At 36.2% G+C, this 17,303-nt stretch overlaps 1 protein-coding gene across 2 annotated transcripts; it reads right to left on the bottom strand.

The window, feature by feature from the left end:
• Positions 1 to 1,025: 1,025 nt before the first annotated feature.
• Positions 1,026 to 16,521, bottom strand: hus1 (HUS1 checkpoint clamp component). 2 transcript variants are annotated; one of them, XM_036558586.1, is made up of 8 exons: positions 16,328 to 16,521; positions 11,683 to 11,810; positions 11,289 to 11,465; positions 10,660 to 10,767; positions 7,949 to 8,023; positions 7,108 to 7,207; positions 4,661 to 4,783; positions 1,026 to 3,641 (listed from the first exon to the last, which is right to left on the bottom strand). In XM_036558586.1, exons 1-8 carry the CDS (start codon positions 16,377 to 16,379, stop codon positions 3,559 to 3,561), a joined length of 846 nt encoding a protein of 281 aa, XP_036414479.1. In that variant the 5' UTR covers positions 16,380 to 16,521; the 3' UTR covers positions 1,026 to 3,558. The 2 variants fall into 2 exon arrangements, with proteins under 2 accessions (XP_036414479.1, XP_036414480.1); XM_036558587.1 differs by having other exon boundaries at positions 16,324 to 16,435.
• Between the last annotated feature and the right edge of the window lie 782 nt (positions 16,522 to 17,303).

The raw sequence follows: 17,303 nt of genomic DNA, 5'->3' as shown, positions 1-17,303 counted from the left end.
TAAAGAATAAAGAATAATTTCTTGTAATAAAATCCAGTGGATTACCACGACAAATAGGAATATCGTTAGCTAATTCATGACCAATATTTACAAAAAAAATGTTAAATTTCTGAGCTATATGAGATGGATCATTAAGAGAATTTTCACCATCTAACATAAGTGAAGGCACCTCCATAGAAGTCTTTTCTTTCTGTAACAGCTGATTTATTATTTTCCATGTCGCTTTGGTGTACTTTGAGTACCTCATAAATTTTTCACTGAAATATTTCTTTTTTGTAGCGCTAATAGAATGAATATACTTATTTCTATTATAGGATTTATAGACACTATGTATAAGGGGAGTAGGATTTACCATATATTTTCTATACAATTTATTTTTTTTCCTCAACATCTTCAATAAATCAACTGTAAATCAAGGTTTTTTGAAGTCTTGATTATATTTCTTGCTGAAAGTGCCAATTGGAAAACATTCATTGAAGCTAAGACTAATAACTTTTATAAACTTTTGATATGCAAAATCAGCATTATTTTCTTCATATATTTCATTCCATGAAGTATTAGCAAGCATGTCTTTACATTTAGAAATATTTGACTTACTCATAATTCGTTTGTGTATTATTTCTTTAGTATTTTTAGTTTTATTAAGGTCAATCAAAGAGTACTAAAAAATGGGAAAATGATCTGATAAATCAGAAATCAGTACTCCAGATTTCACCACTTCCTTTTAAAGAATTAGTTAAGATGTTATAAATCAAAGTTGCTGAATTTTCTTTAACTGTAACTTGTAACATGTAGATTTATAGATGAGAGGAAAAAAATAACTAGAATAAAGAATATTAAGAAAATCCCCAGTAGGAGTATCTACTTTATTTTTTTTTTAAAGATTTATATTAAAATCACCTAAAATATAACAAAGTTTATCCTCCATATTTATCAAATCAAGTGATCTGGACAGACTTTCATTAAAATCTTTAACGACGGAGTCAGGTGGTCGATAAATAACACCAACAATAACATTCTTTCTGTTAAAAGTGCCAGAATGCTCAAAAAAAAAACAAAAAAAAAACCAGATTTTATCTCCACCCTATCTGATTTCAAAATGAGATCATCCCTAATTTTAAATTCATAATCCTCATAAACAGAGATACTCCACCTCCAGATCTATTTTCTCTTACTTAATGAACCGAGTTATATTTAGGAAGTTTAAAAATATCCTTAGAATCTTCTGTAAGCCATGTTTCTGATAAAGCAATAACAGAAAAATAATGTTTAAGCGTAGATAAATAATGAATGAATTTATCATAGTTACAGGAAACACTTCTTATATTCAAATGAAGAGTGGAGAGTATATTAGAAGGCATAGAAACACACAACTCATTAAACTGGCTTTCATTATAAAAAGTACAAATATTAGAGACATAGAATGAGGGAAAAAAAAGTAAGTCTGGGTCAACTTCAAAATTATGAGTTGCTTGTAGAGAGATCAAATGGCTTGAAAATCTGAGCCTCAAAATCACATTTGTTACAATCCATAATGCAAACAAAAAACAATGTGGTTTAAATATGTAAACCAAACAAGCACTGTGTAAACAACCAATAGTGAAAATTAATGAGCTAAATTCTGAACACTGACCTTTTTTTGTTGTAATGGATTTTGAATTGGTGGATGAACAATGAGTTTGTCATATCTCAAATATGCAATATCACCTCTCTCTCAAGCTGCCTTCATTGCTGGGAGTAGTTCTTTCCTTCTCTGTCAGACAGCTTCAGGGAAGTCCTCATTAACAAAGATGTCTGAGCCCTTCAAGATTTTAGCTTTATCCAGAACAGCAAGTTTGTCCTTCAATCACAATGGGCTGGGGCTTTCCTGAAGATGATGTTGGCTTCCCAGTCCCAGTTGTAGTTTTTCTCTGAACAACTTTCTCACTTTTTCTTCAGATTCAGATACATTTTCTTTGATAGACTCTTTGATGCCATGAACAACAATATTATTTTGTCTTCATTGGCCCTCCAAATAGTCTGTCTTGTCTGAGATTGAAATCAAACTTTTACAGACGGTGTCCAAATCTGCCCTGGTTTCATTACTGTTCTTGGACCACGTTTTACATGAAAGTCTGAAATCATCAAATTCCTTTCTAAACTCACCTTGAGATCACACTTGCTTTGACAGATCATCAACCCTCCTGTTTGAAGAATCAACTATGATCTGTACACAAGTTTTAAAGCTCTTTTCTTGTTGTTCAAGCAAAGTTCTTTAAATATTTTTTTGCTGGTCCAACAATTCACGCATTTGAGTCATGACAACATATTCCTCAGTAGTGTTATCAGAAGCTTTAGGTGGCATGTTTTGATCATCCAATGTCAAGGCCCACTAGGCCCAAAGTTCAGCAAAGTAGAGCCAGAAGCCTCCACAAAATACTTGCAGTGTCCACAATTCTGATGGAAAGAGTTAATTTGACCTAGGTCAAATTGAAAATTGAAATAGGTCAGTGCTAAATATTTTGTCTAGTGCAAAGGTCAATTTGAGGTAGAGACCATTAGTTTAAGTTTCCTTTAGGTTAGACAACAACCAGCTACTGTAATAAACTGTTGCAGCAAGTGTGGCAGATCAGTAGAATGTTGTATAAGGGATCTACTTTTCCACCATGTTCTGTAATACCCTCATTTGATCCAGTTAACACACCGATAGAGAAGGTATGATTAATAGAAAAATCTGTGCTTTGTTCCAAAATGCCAGTATTTCTGTTCCACATGTAATTGCAATTTGCAAGCGTTGTCCATTGATATTACCTATACCCAGAAACTCTTTTTTTCATTTATTTTTGCTTCTGACACTCAAACACTCAAAGACTATGGCAAAATATTTGTAGCACTGTCTTGGACTTTATAGTGAATTTGAACTTTATCTAGAAAATGTTTTTTGTTTATTTACTTATTTATTTTTTTCTTTCTTTCTCTCCTCCCTGGACATACTTCATTTGTGCAAAGATTTAATTAATAAAAAAAAAAATAAATAAATAAAAATGGAATGCAACCTGGGCAGTGGAAGATGATGTCGAGCACAAACAAACAAGAATGCACACTGAGAAACAGCCAATATCTCTGTCCTAATTCACCCCTCTCAAAATGTTGAAACCATAATGCTGGCTTCTTCACTGAGGCTGTACAGTAAGTATAAATTGTGTCTAACTGTTCATATGGGACAGAGGTGCATCATGTACAAATGGGCTTTTCACAGAAGACCTAATTTTTGGGCTCTTTCAGTGTAACAAACAATATATCACACATAGTAAAAGAAAACAATTCAGAGGGTGTATACATTTTTTAAATTTTTTAAAAAAAAGTTTTTTGTTTTTTTTTTACAGCATCTTAAACACTGAAGCAAACACTTGTTTTACTTTGGCAATAAAATCTTACGGTGCCAATTACAAGACAGCTTCATGACAATGAATCATTTGCACAAAAAGTATACTCATTTTTATCTCACCAGTGACGAAATATGTAACATGGTGTGGTCCTATCTTTGACTTAACCAAAAAAAAATTCTTGGATGCAACACTATGCTACAGCCGGGATGAAATATTGCAGAGACACATCTTCTTGGAGAAGAATCAGATGAATAATCCTTTTGTCAACAATATCTGCAAGAAGTAGAAAATAGGAACCTTCGTGAATTCACATCTTCAAAGTAAATAATCATGACACTCTTCATTTACTTAAAAAAAACGTTATTGCAATAAAACGCGTTTCGATGAGAGCCTTAATCAAAGAGCCATGGATATTCCCTTTTTCTTAAAGCCTTCATGAACGCACATGACAATGCTGACCTTTCAGCTGTATTGTTGGACTGTATGTATTACCACTAATCCAAAGTAGGAGACAAACTGGACACAACCAGTGACAGTCACCACTCAGCACCTCACTACTACTGTACTACATTGAATCCAGACCACATATCCATTGAGCTTGTTATGTGCTATCCAGCAGCAGAAAACCGAGCACGGTGCTCTGGCAGCATGGCGCAGAGCTTCTTGTCTGGTGTGCAGTAGCCTTTAACAGACTGCTACACTCATTCTCTGTTTCCTTCTTTTCAGTAAAAAGATAAACTCTAAACAAAACATAAGATGCAGGTTCTTCACTGCCCTCTGATGGAGCAGTGATGAAGTTCAGACATCTAATGTTTCTTCAATAAGAGGACATAAAACATCAGAGAGAAGCTAATTTACATGTCAAACTCCTAATTTACTATTGGATTTTTCATACTTTCAATATTTCAAAATTCTAATTCATCCATAATCCAAAGTCAAATACACATTAAATCACATCAAATACTGATACCATAAAATGTTTCCCCTTCTACATAAAACAGTGGGGAAGAGACTCAGTAATCACAATCACCTACCCACCAACCCCATTAACAATTATTATTCTTTTCTTCAGCAAACAAAAGGGGACACTACAACCACAACAGTAATACACTGTTGTCCATTCACATTGTTTACCTCTGTCCAGTGCTCCAAAATTTTTGAAGCAGCAAATGTTATTAGAATTCATTCCCACCAAGTCAATACAATCTGTGTCTCCACGTTTAGCTGTGCAAAAAACTACAACCAAATCAGATGTCATTCATACAGCATGCCCCTTTCTGTAAGGTACTCACTGCACATGGACTTGTTAGGGTTGACCTGCTGTCCCATAAGGAACTGCTGGAGTTTCCTTATATCCACACGAGCATGTGCCATGGTTTCAACGTCTCTGCTCTGACTCTGTATGGCATTATCACCTGATTAGAGTCAATGAGAGTGAGGGAATGGTAAGCCAGTAAAGGAAGTATTTAAGAGCATATGAAGTAAGCTCAATCATGGGCAGCTTTTCCACTTGCTCAGCCATTACAAAACATTGGAGATTACGGAGAGGGAAAAAATATTTCAAATTCACAATGTGACACAACAAAATATGAAAATTTTGTGAGTCTGAAAACACCATTGAGCATGATAATTATGAAATTTCAGGGACGTGTCCAATTTCATTTCCTTTAGTTAGTGAATTGAATTAGTCATTAATGGTGGAGCGTGGTGCTTGAAATATGGCACAGATTACCATTCCAACAAAGCACTGGTTGAAACTGTTTACAGATATTGTAATAAACACATGGCATTTTACAAGGAACATGCATCATTGGCTATTGAGTTTGCAGTTCAGACAAATACCAAACTTTGCAATTTACAGTCATCAATAATATAACAGCATATGAATGACTTTGAAGCATGGGTAGTAAAGAGTCATAGCAATTAGCTTATGTCCAATCATACCTTAGCAAGTGTAACCAGACCTAGGAACCACTGACAAGTTTACATTACTTTCCAATATACCACAACGTTGCGTGTTTAAAATTGGTTATCTGATTTGCCCTTTTTTTGCCCTAAACTGAAGGTGCAAGAGGAGAGGTGTAGGCTGTAGATTAAATGGTGTAGAAGAACGCATTACCAATTAAACTTGTCAAAAGATACGTGGCTAAGTTGGGTAACTGCTATTTGATGAGCCTTCCCCCTTTTTGACTATTATCTGTAGGCTTTAGCCTCTGTCTTTATCATTTGAGTAATATTAAGACGCTAGGAGATCATAATGTTTTCTATGTAGTCTTCAAAATGCATACTTTTTGTCTACACCTTTCTATACTAATACTAGAGGATTTTAAAATATTTTTTATCTATTTTCATTGACGTACAGGACTAGTGCACCACTGCATGTTGCTAGTTTACTGTACTTTCTATGTAAAATATTTCCAGAACTGACTTGCCTTCTGAAGTCATTTGAAGGGTGTCTCTCACTGGCCTAATGTGATGCAAAACCAATAAGACCTAAAGTGTCTTTTTGGAATTTTAATAATATTAAATAATATTAAATAATTAAATAATATTATAATCACCAATAACTTAACAAATAACTGCTTATTTGATTTAAGCATGTGCTTGGTCTAGGTTAATGCAGTAACTGCGGTAACGTTCCTTTAACAGTAAAAGCTGATCAACCGTTGGATTAAAAAAAGAGAAGTGACTTATTCAGCACAAACTTATGCACTCTAAGTGTCCTACCCTTCAATACTGTAGAAAAGCCGGCAAGTCTCTGGCAGTTCCTGACCTCTACCGTAAGCAGTAAAATACATGCCTGTGGATTTGCTCCCAAAGTTTAAATAAAATAATTAAATCCACAAGCAAAAGTTTCAAAATATTAAAAATTTCAGTTACAAAATATTATAGCATTTTTTTTTTATAATATTGAGTAATGTTGCTTTAATTCTTTTTGCTTTTGCTGATTTTGATAATGCTTTTGACTAGGGCTGGGCAACACGACAAAATAGTTATTGTGATAACTGTAGATATTGTATATTTCTACAGTACTAGAACACTGATGAACTCCATGTTTCATTATAAAGAGAGCAAATTTAGTCCAGATTAACTGGATTTAGTGCAACAGTATGCTAAATACTAATAAAAAACATTGTGCTCACATTTTTGATAGCATTTTTAAATTGTAAAATGTACTGGCACATTTTATGGGGGATGGGTCTTTGAAGAAGACTGTCTACTGGTCGACTGATTTAGAGTAACAGGTCCTCTGACCCTTAACCACAGCCACTCCATGAACTGTGAACTGGCCCCATAATGGCACAATGCGTCTTGCCAAGTGTAGTTAATCTCTGGTGTTTTCTATTTTTCTTTTAAATTATTCATGTAACACAGGTTTGGAGTCATGTGTCGCCCTGTGTAAAAACAACATATTTTACAAATTGAATTACAGGAGGCAAGCTCAGTTGTTAAACAAAGCTGTGACGTCTTTCAGTACTGCAGCTGATAGCACTAACTAGCCGAGCAGTGTTCGCTAAAGAGCTGACTAGACAAGCAATGCAACTTTAAAAAAAATAAATAAACAAAAGCAGCTTGTGTCAACCACATGTAGATATAACGTTAATATGTTACTGGTGTGTGCTAGCGCAAAGGGGTATTTCAGTGTAAAGGGCTACTGGTAGCTGCCAACCACAAGTAACTAACACTGCCATGTAATGTGTTTAATTTTTCTTCCTTGAACATAAATCAGTAAACTCACCCCAGGGAGGGTTGCCAAGATCTCTGAAGTGTGTTGTGACAGACACCAGATCTGTTTCAATCTTTAGATTCATTTCACCATTCAGATTAGCCTCCACTACCTGAGTGTGTGAGAGCGAGAACAAAACATACAAAGCATTTTTTTTGTATGCATCTACAAATGTATTTCACTTCACAGCTCCTCCAGTGTACAATTGGTCAGCATGAGTTAATTGCTTTAGCACCACAAGTTCCTGCCCATGGGGATAATGTTTAAGCATAATTGCATAATTTAAATTCCACAGGCCTCTGGCAGTTAGAAAAACACACAAGGTTAAATAATTATTGTTGCATGGATGTAACTTTACGAGGACTGCTAAACACTAGGTTTAACTATGCTTACAATTACAAGACATTTTAACAATAGGTAAGATTCTCCTTAAACCTGACAAATCCTTTTGAAAACAGGAAACTCTGTGTTGTCACATGTCAAACCATCCTCTCGGTTCACTGATGTTGTTACGTCCTTGTCAATCTGTGGTCAAGCCACACCAAAAATAACAATCTCAGATACTATACTTGTCTTGCTGGGTAGTTTAGTAAATCCCAGGTCCTATAAAATGTTATCTGAATTTTTGAAAGGGACACTTCTACTGTTTCTCATTTGTATTTTTAACCATGTCTTGGAAAAGTTACTTTTTTCCACAGGTTTTCAGTGGGAAGAATTTCTATTCTGAAATCAAGATCAATTCTCAAAAAGTCTGTATCATTATTGGATTAACAAGTTCCTATAAATCAAACACAAATACACTATGTCTCCTGCGGTGCACAGTACATGATATTGACCAGTTCCTCATACTCACCAAGTAGTTGGAGAGGTTTTTCATTCTGTCCACCACACTCTTCATGGTCTTCAGCGGGGGTAAATATATGCTAACCTACAAATAAAAGATTTAGATTTCAGTCTAGATTTCATTTAGACTTCAAGAAACATTAATGAGAGAGGAAAAATAAAGACAATGTAATTTTACAACTGCACAGAGGGAGGTAAGGGCATGGATGCACAACAAACCCAAGACAGAGAAAAAGGAAAGCATGTTTATTTCCAACTTTTCCAGAAGAATTTATGGCAATGTATCTTTAGTACATATTAAACAGAATGATGGAATATCACACTTGTGATGCCAGGTAGGACAGGCCAGCTACAGCTTGAAAATCAAACCTTGTGAGCATGCTTATTATTTTTAAGACACCTGTTAAAAGAATTCTCAACTATCTGCCATCAGCCATTCATCTCGTATCAACAACCACCCATGCCGCATCTGTAATATATGACTGATTACCTAGGTAATTTTGATGCGTTTCTCCTGTTTACTCAAAATACAAGAGATGCAATGGTGAAACACATTTTTGCAGAACACAAAGATTGGACAACCCTGTGTTAGAGTGTAAATATTCACAGAATTCAGTAACTGCTCTTTAATTGTATTCATAGTCAAAATGGTCTGCATGCTGCACTTGTTTGCCATATATCACAGCACTGTAAATCTAAAAACTCACCCAATTTCCCAAGAGATGTTACTCATTTCTCAAACCGAAGACAAAAGAGAAATGTAGGATCTAATTTAAATATGTGGAAGAGCGCATTAACAAACTAGAAAAGAGCATTTCCAGTACAATTGTTAAACCAAACATTTTGTTGTCATCAGTGCCACAACAGTGAGTGAGCAGCAGGCTACAAATATTTGGTATGGCTATATGGTATACCTGGTATATCTATCTCCCCACCAATGTAAGAAGATAATAAGTGCTGTCCAGATTGAGTTGAATTCAGTGGTTTTGTTTTTGACCAAGGCCGATTTCCATTTATACATACATACATATACACACACACACACACACACACATACATACATACATACATATATACGTATACATATATACATATATATACACACTGAATGGAAAAATACAGATTATTCTTTCTCTAAGTGAACAAATTTCTACAAAACGTTAATTGTGAAGTACTCTGCATTGTATAATACACAAACTGGTGTTACTAGTCATATTGACAGTGTTCTTAAGAATCTGTGTCAAGATCTGTGTCAGCACTAGAATTTCAATGATAGTACAGACACTGCTAGATCAAATTTGGATATTGATCTGTATATTTTGGACAGGGGTTTCTTTACTAATTACATGTTAATGACATCTGACACTGATGAAACAAATGTAATTTCTTTTAGACTGATTTTCAAACATGGATCAGGGATGTAGAAATTCAAGAAATGGATTCTTCCCAATGGCATGCTTCTGGGTTATATTTGAGAATGAAACAAAAGTGTTTTTCCTAAAAATGTGTTTGAGATGTGCAGTTCTTTTATCTACATGTGGAGAAGTATTTTTTCATTACTGGGAAGTCACTGTTGTACCATATAAGACTGTATTTTGTTGGTGAGAGTGAGGAGTGCTCTTGTGAAATTTTCTATTATTGTCAAATTTTCTATTATTTGTCAAGTACAGGAAAACGCATCAAAATTCATATAATTAATAACACAATACAGATGCAGCAGATACACAATATGCTAGTATACTTCTTTCATTGACTTTGTCACTTAATTTTATCTCAGTAATGCTTGACAAATTGATAATCCATCTTAAAGTCTGTGTAAAGTAAATTCAGAGATTTGTTTCTAAACACTTTTACATGTTAGAAAAAAACACTATGTAGTACTGAACTGTAGTGTTAGCAAGTTAAACGGTTTTTCATTATTTTTGTGATTTTCAACATTCATCAGCACTGGAACCGTACTCAGCACGACCCCTGCCCTAAACACTATAAAAACTAGAGCGCATTAGCATCAGTGGTTCTCCCAGCCTAACTTTATTTGGCTAGGTTATGCTACTCAGTAATACCTGTTGCTAACTTGCATAAACGGGATGAAAAAAAATTATCAGTCTGTTGTAGACTGAGAGGACCAAGGCTGATTCTTGGGTAAGTCAGTGTCCTCTGGCTCCAAACTGGATTCTGGCTCTGGTGGCTCAAACACGTAAAGCTGACAGATGGAACAAATTCTGTGTGTTTGTGTCAGCTGAAGCGATATTAGCGGCTTCATTTCAATTCAAGAGAGGCTTTGCTGCCCAATCTAGCAAGCCGATGGATATGCTAACATTAGTACCCAGCTGAAGTCGGCTTCCTATTACTCAGCTTCTTGTTTGAATTTTCCCGTTCCACCTTAAATAGTGTAGCAGTTACATTCTGGTAAACACAAAGCTGAAGTCAGGTTCCTATTCGATTTTTTCCACTCCACTTTAAACGTTGCAGCAGTTAAATTCTGGCGAACACAAAGCTGACGAGAGGCTGCACCTTTCCCGCAGTTGGGCGAGTACTGAGCGCCTTTAGTGGACAGGCCTCCAGCATTTCAGAGCAGAAAATACCACACATTTTTTAGTGATTTTGAAATCTAACTTTAGATGTGACAAAATCAATTATTTCTGTATTACATGGACTTTAAATCTCTCTTTCAAATCTTCCATTAAACACTTTGACTAGGGGAAGTGCCCGATCACTTACGTCAAAATCTGGCATAGTAGGTTCTTTAAAGTCGTGCCAGAGCCTTCTGGGAATTATGTCCACAGGGATGTCATGGGTTACGATGCGACTGATAGAGGATAGTGAAGGCTTAAAAGTTGGAGAAGAGTAAATAAACCAAGTTAACAACAGAAGGTAAAATGAGTCTTGTTGTAGATCATGGTTGCTATTCATAGGTGAGTCTGTTCAATATCTATAGACATGCACAAATTTTGCTTTCTGTTTTGTACAAACTAATATGTACTGTGAAAACTGGCATTTCACTGAAAGAAAACCTGGAATGAGAATAAATGAGAATTATGACACACCCTGTGACATTTATATATTTAAAGACAAATGAGATGTATTGCTGCTTACAAAGGAAAATTATCGCAAATGATGAAAACAATAGCTAATTCTAATTGATTTTCAATTACATCTGCATTTCATGTGAATGTAAATGTTGTATTTGCAGAAACGCAATAACATCTGTAAACGTAAATTCATCATGTTAACTGCATATAGGCCAAACATTATACTGAATAAACGTTGTCATTTTTTTCTTTTCTTTCTATTTCTTTCTTTCTTTCTTTTTTTAAAGATGAGGTTTTAAAAAAAGGACTTGCTCTTACCAGTTCTGCAGCTAGAGTGAAGCATGGACAGTGCTTCTTTGTCAGTTTTATTTTGACAGACTTGGCATTCTGGGCAGTTTTTAAAGCTCTGGATAGGTTCTCTGGTGCTACTTCTAAGCAGATTTCATTAGCTTCTGCTGACACACCCTCCAATTGATATTCGTCAAAAAAATTCACCTTAAAGAGAGTAAAACATTTGTGATCATTTTTCACTCACAATTAAGAGTATTTATATACATCAAATTTTGTAACAGCCCTTAAATATCTGTGCTGCCTTTAAACCTGTGAAGTTATACAAAATTAGTAATAAGATAATCTAAGGAACTGTAATATCTAAATAGTTCTATATACAAAGATTAGCTAAAAAATTCTACAAAAATAAATTTAAGTTCACCTGTAGTAACTCACACCACATGCTGACTCCACCATTGGCGACTTTGCCAGAAAGGACAAAATACATGTTGTCCACAGTGAGCCGTAGAACACAGGTCTTTGTGAGTTTTGTAATAGTATTCAGCACACCTGTTAAAACATTTACATCAGCAAAATTTCACAAACTCTGATAAGGAATAAAAGCAACATAAGCCCTTAATTGCAAAACCGAAAGATTAAAGTACTTATTGTATTGCTTCTTTTTCAAATGATCTGTTCCACCTTAGATGTCAGATATGGATTTCCACAGCCGTCCCCACTCTAACCACTAGGGGTAGGAATCTCTAGGCCCCTCACGATTTGATTTGATTACAATTCAGAGGGCTGCAATGCGATTATAAAATGATTATCGATGCATCTTGATGCATCTTTTTTTTCTATAGAGGATTTCTTTTTTCTCACTGTATGACAACTTGGAACTTTTAAAACAAAGTATTTGTAATGATCCATCATGAATTTACTTCCAATATCTTTTATTAATAAATCAAATGGAAGTGATGTGGCAAGTCAACTGGAAGGCTCTCATTCACTGCTCTTGTTTGGAGCACATGCGACGCAGGCTGCCACTCATCTGTGATAAAATGTGCTGTTACGGTGAAAAAGATTCTGTGGTAATGGATGTCCACACAGCACTTGTTTTTTTAGCGATACAATAACTTCGGTTTTGTTCTTGTTGTAGAGAGTGGGGTGCGTCACTGCGTCAGTAAAATATCTTTGAGACGGGTCACTGTATCTCAGCTCTGAAGTGTGCAACACAACGTGAAAGCCCAGGTTCTCAACAACTGAATACAGATACAAATCCCTGGCAATAAAAGTTGTGATACAGTTTGTAATTTGCTTCGTCCTTTTCGATTTGTGTGAAAGCTCTGACATCACGTGATCGATGGTCCTCTGGTTGGCAGCAACTACAACCAGGCAGAAAATGTGTGGAAACTTGTTATATGGTTTTCCCTCTTAACTCTACAGAAGCCAAAGTGCTTCCATACGCTACCTCAAGGGTTGGCAACCTGCGGCTCTTTTGTTGGCCTGGTGTGGCTCCACATCAGAGTTAGATTTCAAGGTAAAAATAAAATCCTCCTCCTTTGCAGTAAAACAAAGCTCTGCTGATCGTTCACACACAGTTTTAACAATAAATGATCTTAAACGCTGAAATTAATGTAGCCTATAACTGCTAGTTCGCCTAGCTAGTAGCTAACGAAAAGGCAAAGAGAAAGATTTAAGATGAACATCAATAATTTGGAGACCAATAGTCTTATTTGTATTTATAAATCACTCCAGCTGGTTTCCTAATACATTTAATCTGCAAGGAGAGACTGTCAAACACTAAAAAAACGTGAAACTGAAGTCGGTTTCTTGTTCTCCAGCTTCTTGTTTGAATTTTCCCGTTCCACCTTCAATGGTGCTGCAGTTACATTCTGGCGCCTCTGGCACCATTGAAGATGGAGCGGGAAAATTCGAACTGGAGAACCTGGCGAATGAGAAACTGACTTCAGCCTCGTAACATTGAGAGACATTTTACAAGAAACTGTTCTACTTTTGTGGGAAAGTTTCCAGATGGTGATGCAAGTAAAGTGGCTACAGCTGAGCTAAAGCTTAAAGCAGAGCAAAGTAAGTCTGTGTTTTTGTTTATTTTTTAGCCTGTACTAGGACTTTAGCACATACTGAGACATATTTACAGCCAAGATGGTAAAATGGACTCAAAATGTTGGCTCCCAAGGTGGTTTGATTTTTGCTAAAAGGACAAAATGACTCTTATTAACATTTGGGTTGCGACCCCTGCGCTAGCTTTTAATGTAGTGTGCATGCCACAGACTGTCTGGGCGCTGCACTTCCGCACTTTGCAAAGTTCTGCCTTTTGCATTCCGTCAACATTACGTTATCAATTCAAATTTAGAAAATCGATTCTTGACGTTTGTGAATCGATTCAAAATCGTCCACGTCCGCATCGCGATGCATCTAAGAATCGATTTTTCCCCACACCCCTACTAAACACCCTACCCCCGTTCCCCTAGCCACCCAAGAGTACTTTTTAAGATGAAGATGATTTTGTACTACAGAAGGCACCGATCCGATACCAGGTATCAGGCAGATATCAGTAGAAAATGCTGGATTTGATATTGGAGAGAAGAAATAATGAATCCGATTGAATCCCGTTACAAATCTAGCCTGAAATAGCACACATTGTTGTATTACGTGTTTAACTATGTATTTCTTCCTGTGGGGTTAGTAGAGTGAGTAGTTTGAGCATGTTAGCATACTTTTAGATGCCCCTCTTAAGTGAAGCACTTCTCTTAGAAATAGCTCAATTGAATGCTTATTTTCAAAAATTGTTTAAAGAAATTCTTTAAAGAAATTATTTAAAGAAACAGTATTGGTATCAGCAATACTCAAGGTCTCAATGTCTGTATCAGAACTTTGTACCCATTTGAAACCAAGTATTCCTATTTTACAAAGTGGTATTTTTGATGTTAAGATGAGGTTTTTGTAGCCTAAAGTGTTTCAAGCCTGTATAGGCTGTATGAAGGCACATATAGCAAAACTAGGCCATTTTATAAATCATAAAAGCAAACTGTATTCCTTTATGTCAGTGGTTCCCTGGTCCTGGAGAACCCCCTGCCCTGCACATTTTAGTTTTTCCCCTGCTCCCAACACACAACTAATCAGCTCATTAACAAGCCCTTAATGACAAAGTTGGTGTGCTGGGAGCAGGAAAACACTAAAATGTGCTGGACAGGGGTACTTTACCAGGGTTTGGAACCACTGCTTTACGTCAAGGTAGATTTTAGTGGTCTGACATGTCTTCACTTTTAAACTGTGATCTGTTTATGGACACACAAAAGTCCATTAAGACATTTTGTGGTATTTTATGGGTTAAGATCACTCTAGACCAGTCTGACACTTTGCTTACAGTAAGGGTGAAACTTAGTTATATTACTTTAGTATGCCCTATTTTTCCAGGATATCATGACTTTTTGTGGCCCAACATTTTTGAACCAGTTATTCCTGTCTTTTAATCCCTTACACTGTAGTCTCTTCATAGGTGCATAAAAGTAAACTATGGCATTTTAAGGGATTGCATGTAGCAGAAAAACAAAAGAAACATACGGAGCAAGAAATACATGGCAGATCTGCCTTGGTCCTGACTGGATGGCATTTTGAGTAGGGGTGTGGAGGCATCTCCGGGGGAAGAGGTGATGATCATGTCAACATTTAACAATGTCAACCGTTTTTTTAAACTCTGACAGAACTACAAGTGCAAAAAATAAGTTGCACGGATAATGGATAAACAAGCATTACACTGTGTTTTACTAAAGACTGTAAAACAAAAAGCATGCAGCCTTTTTTCTTGGGGGTTCATACTGTGTTTTTCAAGGCTAGTAGCTGCACTTATCCCCAAAGCAGCACCAGTGTTGTAATAGTAAATCAGCATCAGTAAAGCAGCAAGTTGATTAATGTTAGCATAGCTAGCTATCATTTGGATATGTAGTGATAATTTGGTAATAATTTGGATCTATGAAATCAAACATTTTACCCTATGTGGCAATTGCACCCACTAGTCTCTCCTTCACCTTCATCTGAATGGTCAGCACAGCACACATAGTTAACTGCTTCGAGCTGAACATTTTTCAGCTCAATGTGCCATACTGAAAGACAGCCACAAAGGGCACATAAAACTTTAGTCAGTGCTATAGCCACAATTCAAATAATAATTAAACTTCTATCCAGTTTTACAAAAATATTTTTTTCTGTGATCCTACTAGCTACTTCCCAAGGTACTGGCCAAAGGAGCCACACGTTCAGTAAAGAATCAACAAGATAGGCACATTTACAGCAAATCCCAAATGGTCTACCCACTTAAGTATTTTGTCTGCTAATTTAACTTTCCACAACTCATCTAGATCCAGGTCAGCTGGGCCTACACAGCGTCTTTGTACATGTTACAGAGAAATGTAGGATGTTAACTGCTTAACTCTATCAAGCAGTACACCTGTCTGAAAGCATCTGCCCTCGTCACGTTTCTCTACTCATTTATTCAGGTTTTGCCTCTGTCACCCATCTGTAGGCACATACAGTACAGTAAGGCCTTTTTAAACAATAAATTATTCAACCTTTAAGGCTGAACATAACCTGCCAATCCAAAAGAAAAAATTTCAGAAAGTTCTATTTTTCATGCTAAGGTGCGTTTTAGTGGCCCAGTGTTTTAAGTCTTCATACTTACATTCTTCATGGGCACATACAATTAAATCAGACACTTTTAAACATATTGTGGTAATTTAAAGATGAAAAAACACTCTGGGCTAGTTTGAACCCAATTTGTATTATTTTAGAAAGTCCTATTCCTTCATTTTAAGGTAGGTTTTAGTAGCCAAGTGACAAAGTAACGTTATTATCTACTATGCATGCCTTAATTATTCACCTAAACAAAGCACATATAAACTACAAGCCCTGCCATTTCATTACTAGCTAGGTATATTTTCTTGTTTCTTCACTGACATGCAAAGCATAATCGGAGACAACACTGTGACTGAAATGAATAACCTAACCTACCTAACGCTAGTTAAGTAGCTGGTTAGTTAGCTAGATGTTAGCTTTATCTATTTACCTACGTGTGAAATGATTTAGACATCCCACGTCATTTATCTTCGCTCGGAACTTCATAGTCTCCTCAGCCTGCAAATTCGCACTTTTGACAATGATCCACGACTCTTTACTTCACCGTAATGTTAGTTTCAGTGACTTCAGCAACCCGCTGACTGCCGCTTCCGTTGCCGCCCGTGACGCACATGAATTAATGCTCCCTCTAGAAACAAGATGTTTTTCCATGGTTCCGCATCTACATTTTTCAGAACTAGTAGTCTATCACAGTCTACCATATTAAACAAACGGAAAAGTTACTACATTAGAGATATATAAAACACAGTCGTCTTCCAGCTAAGACGTCATGATTATGCCCCGTTACTAGAGAAGTTTTCAGTTACATTTAACCTGTGCACCAGTGTGCCTACGTGATTATAATGCAAGGAGTTTAACATTTCTATATACTGAGTTTGACATTATTGTTCTTTTAAGATGTAAAGAAAAAATAATAAGTAACTGTTACAAGTTGCAGTTTTGTGACGGTGAACTAGATGAACTAGACTGCGTCCGAGGCATACTTTCATACTATATAGTACGTCAAAGCAGTGCGCGAGAATAGTTAGTATGTCCGAATATGTAGTATTCACGGGGCCACATCAGAGATCCCATAAGGGGAGATGGCAAACCTAATTGGCCAACATTGTGGAAAGCATAACACCTAGCTTGGCCAATCAAATCAGATTTGTAAGCCAATCATAACCGACCTTGACGTCAGCAAAGCTCTTTCAAGCGTTCCAAGCGATTCAAGTTTTATTTATTTATTTATTTATTTATTCATTCATTCATTCCCGATTTTCTCCCCAATTTAGTCGTCTCCAATTCCACCCGCTAGTTAGGACTCCCCCAATCACACGATACTATCAACGCTAGGAGGGTGAAGGCTAACACAGGTTTCCTCTGAGACCTGTGAAGCCAACCACCGCTTCTTTTCGAGCTGCCGCTCAC

This window comes from Colossoma macropomum, unplaced genomic scaffold, assembly GCF_904425465.1.
Source record: "Colossoma macropomum unplaced genomic scaffold, Colossoma_macropomum, whole genome shotgun sequence".
In the NCBI taxonomy this organism is placed as follows: Eukaryota; Metazoa; Chordata; class Actinopteri; order Characiformes; family Serrasalmidae; genus Colossoma; species Colossoma macropomum.
This window is presented reverse-complemented; position numbering and strand designations above follow the sequence as displayed.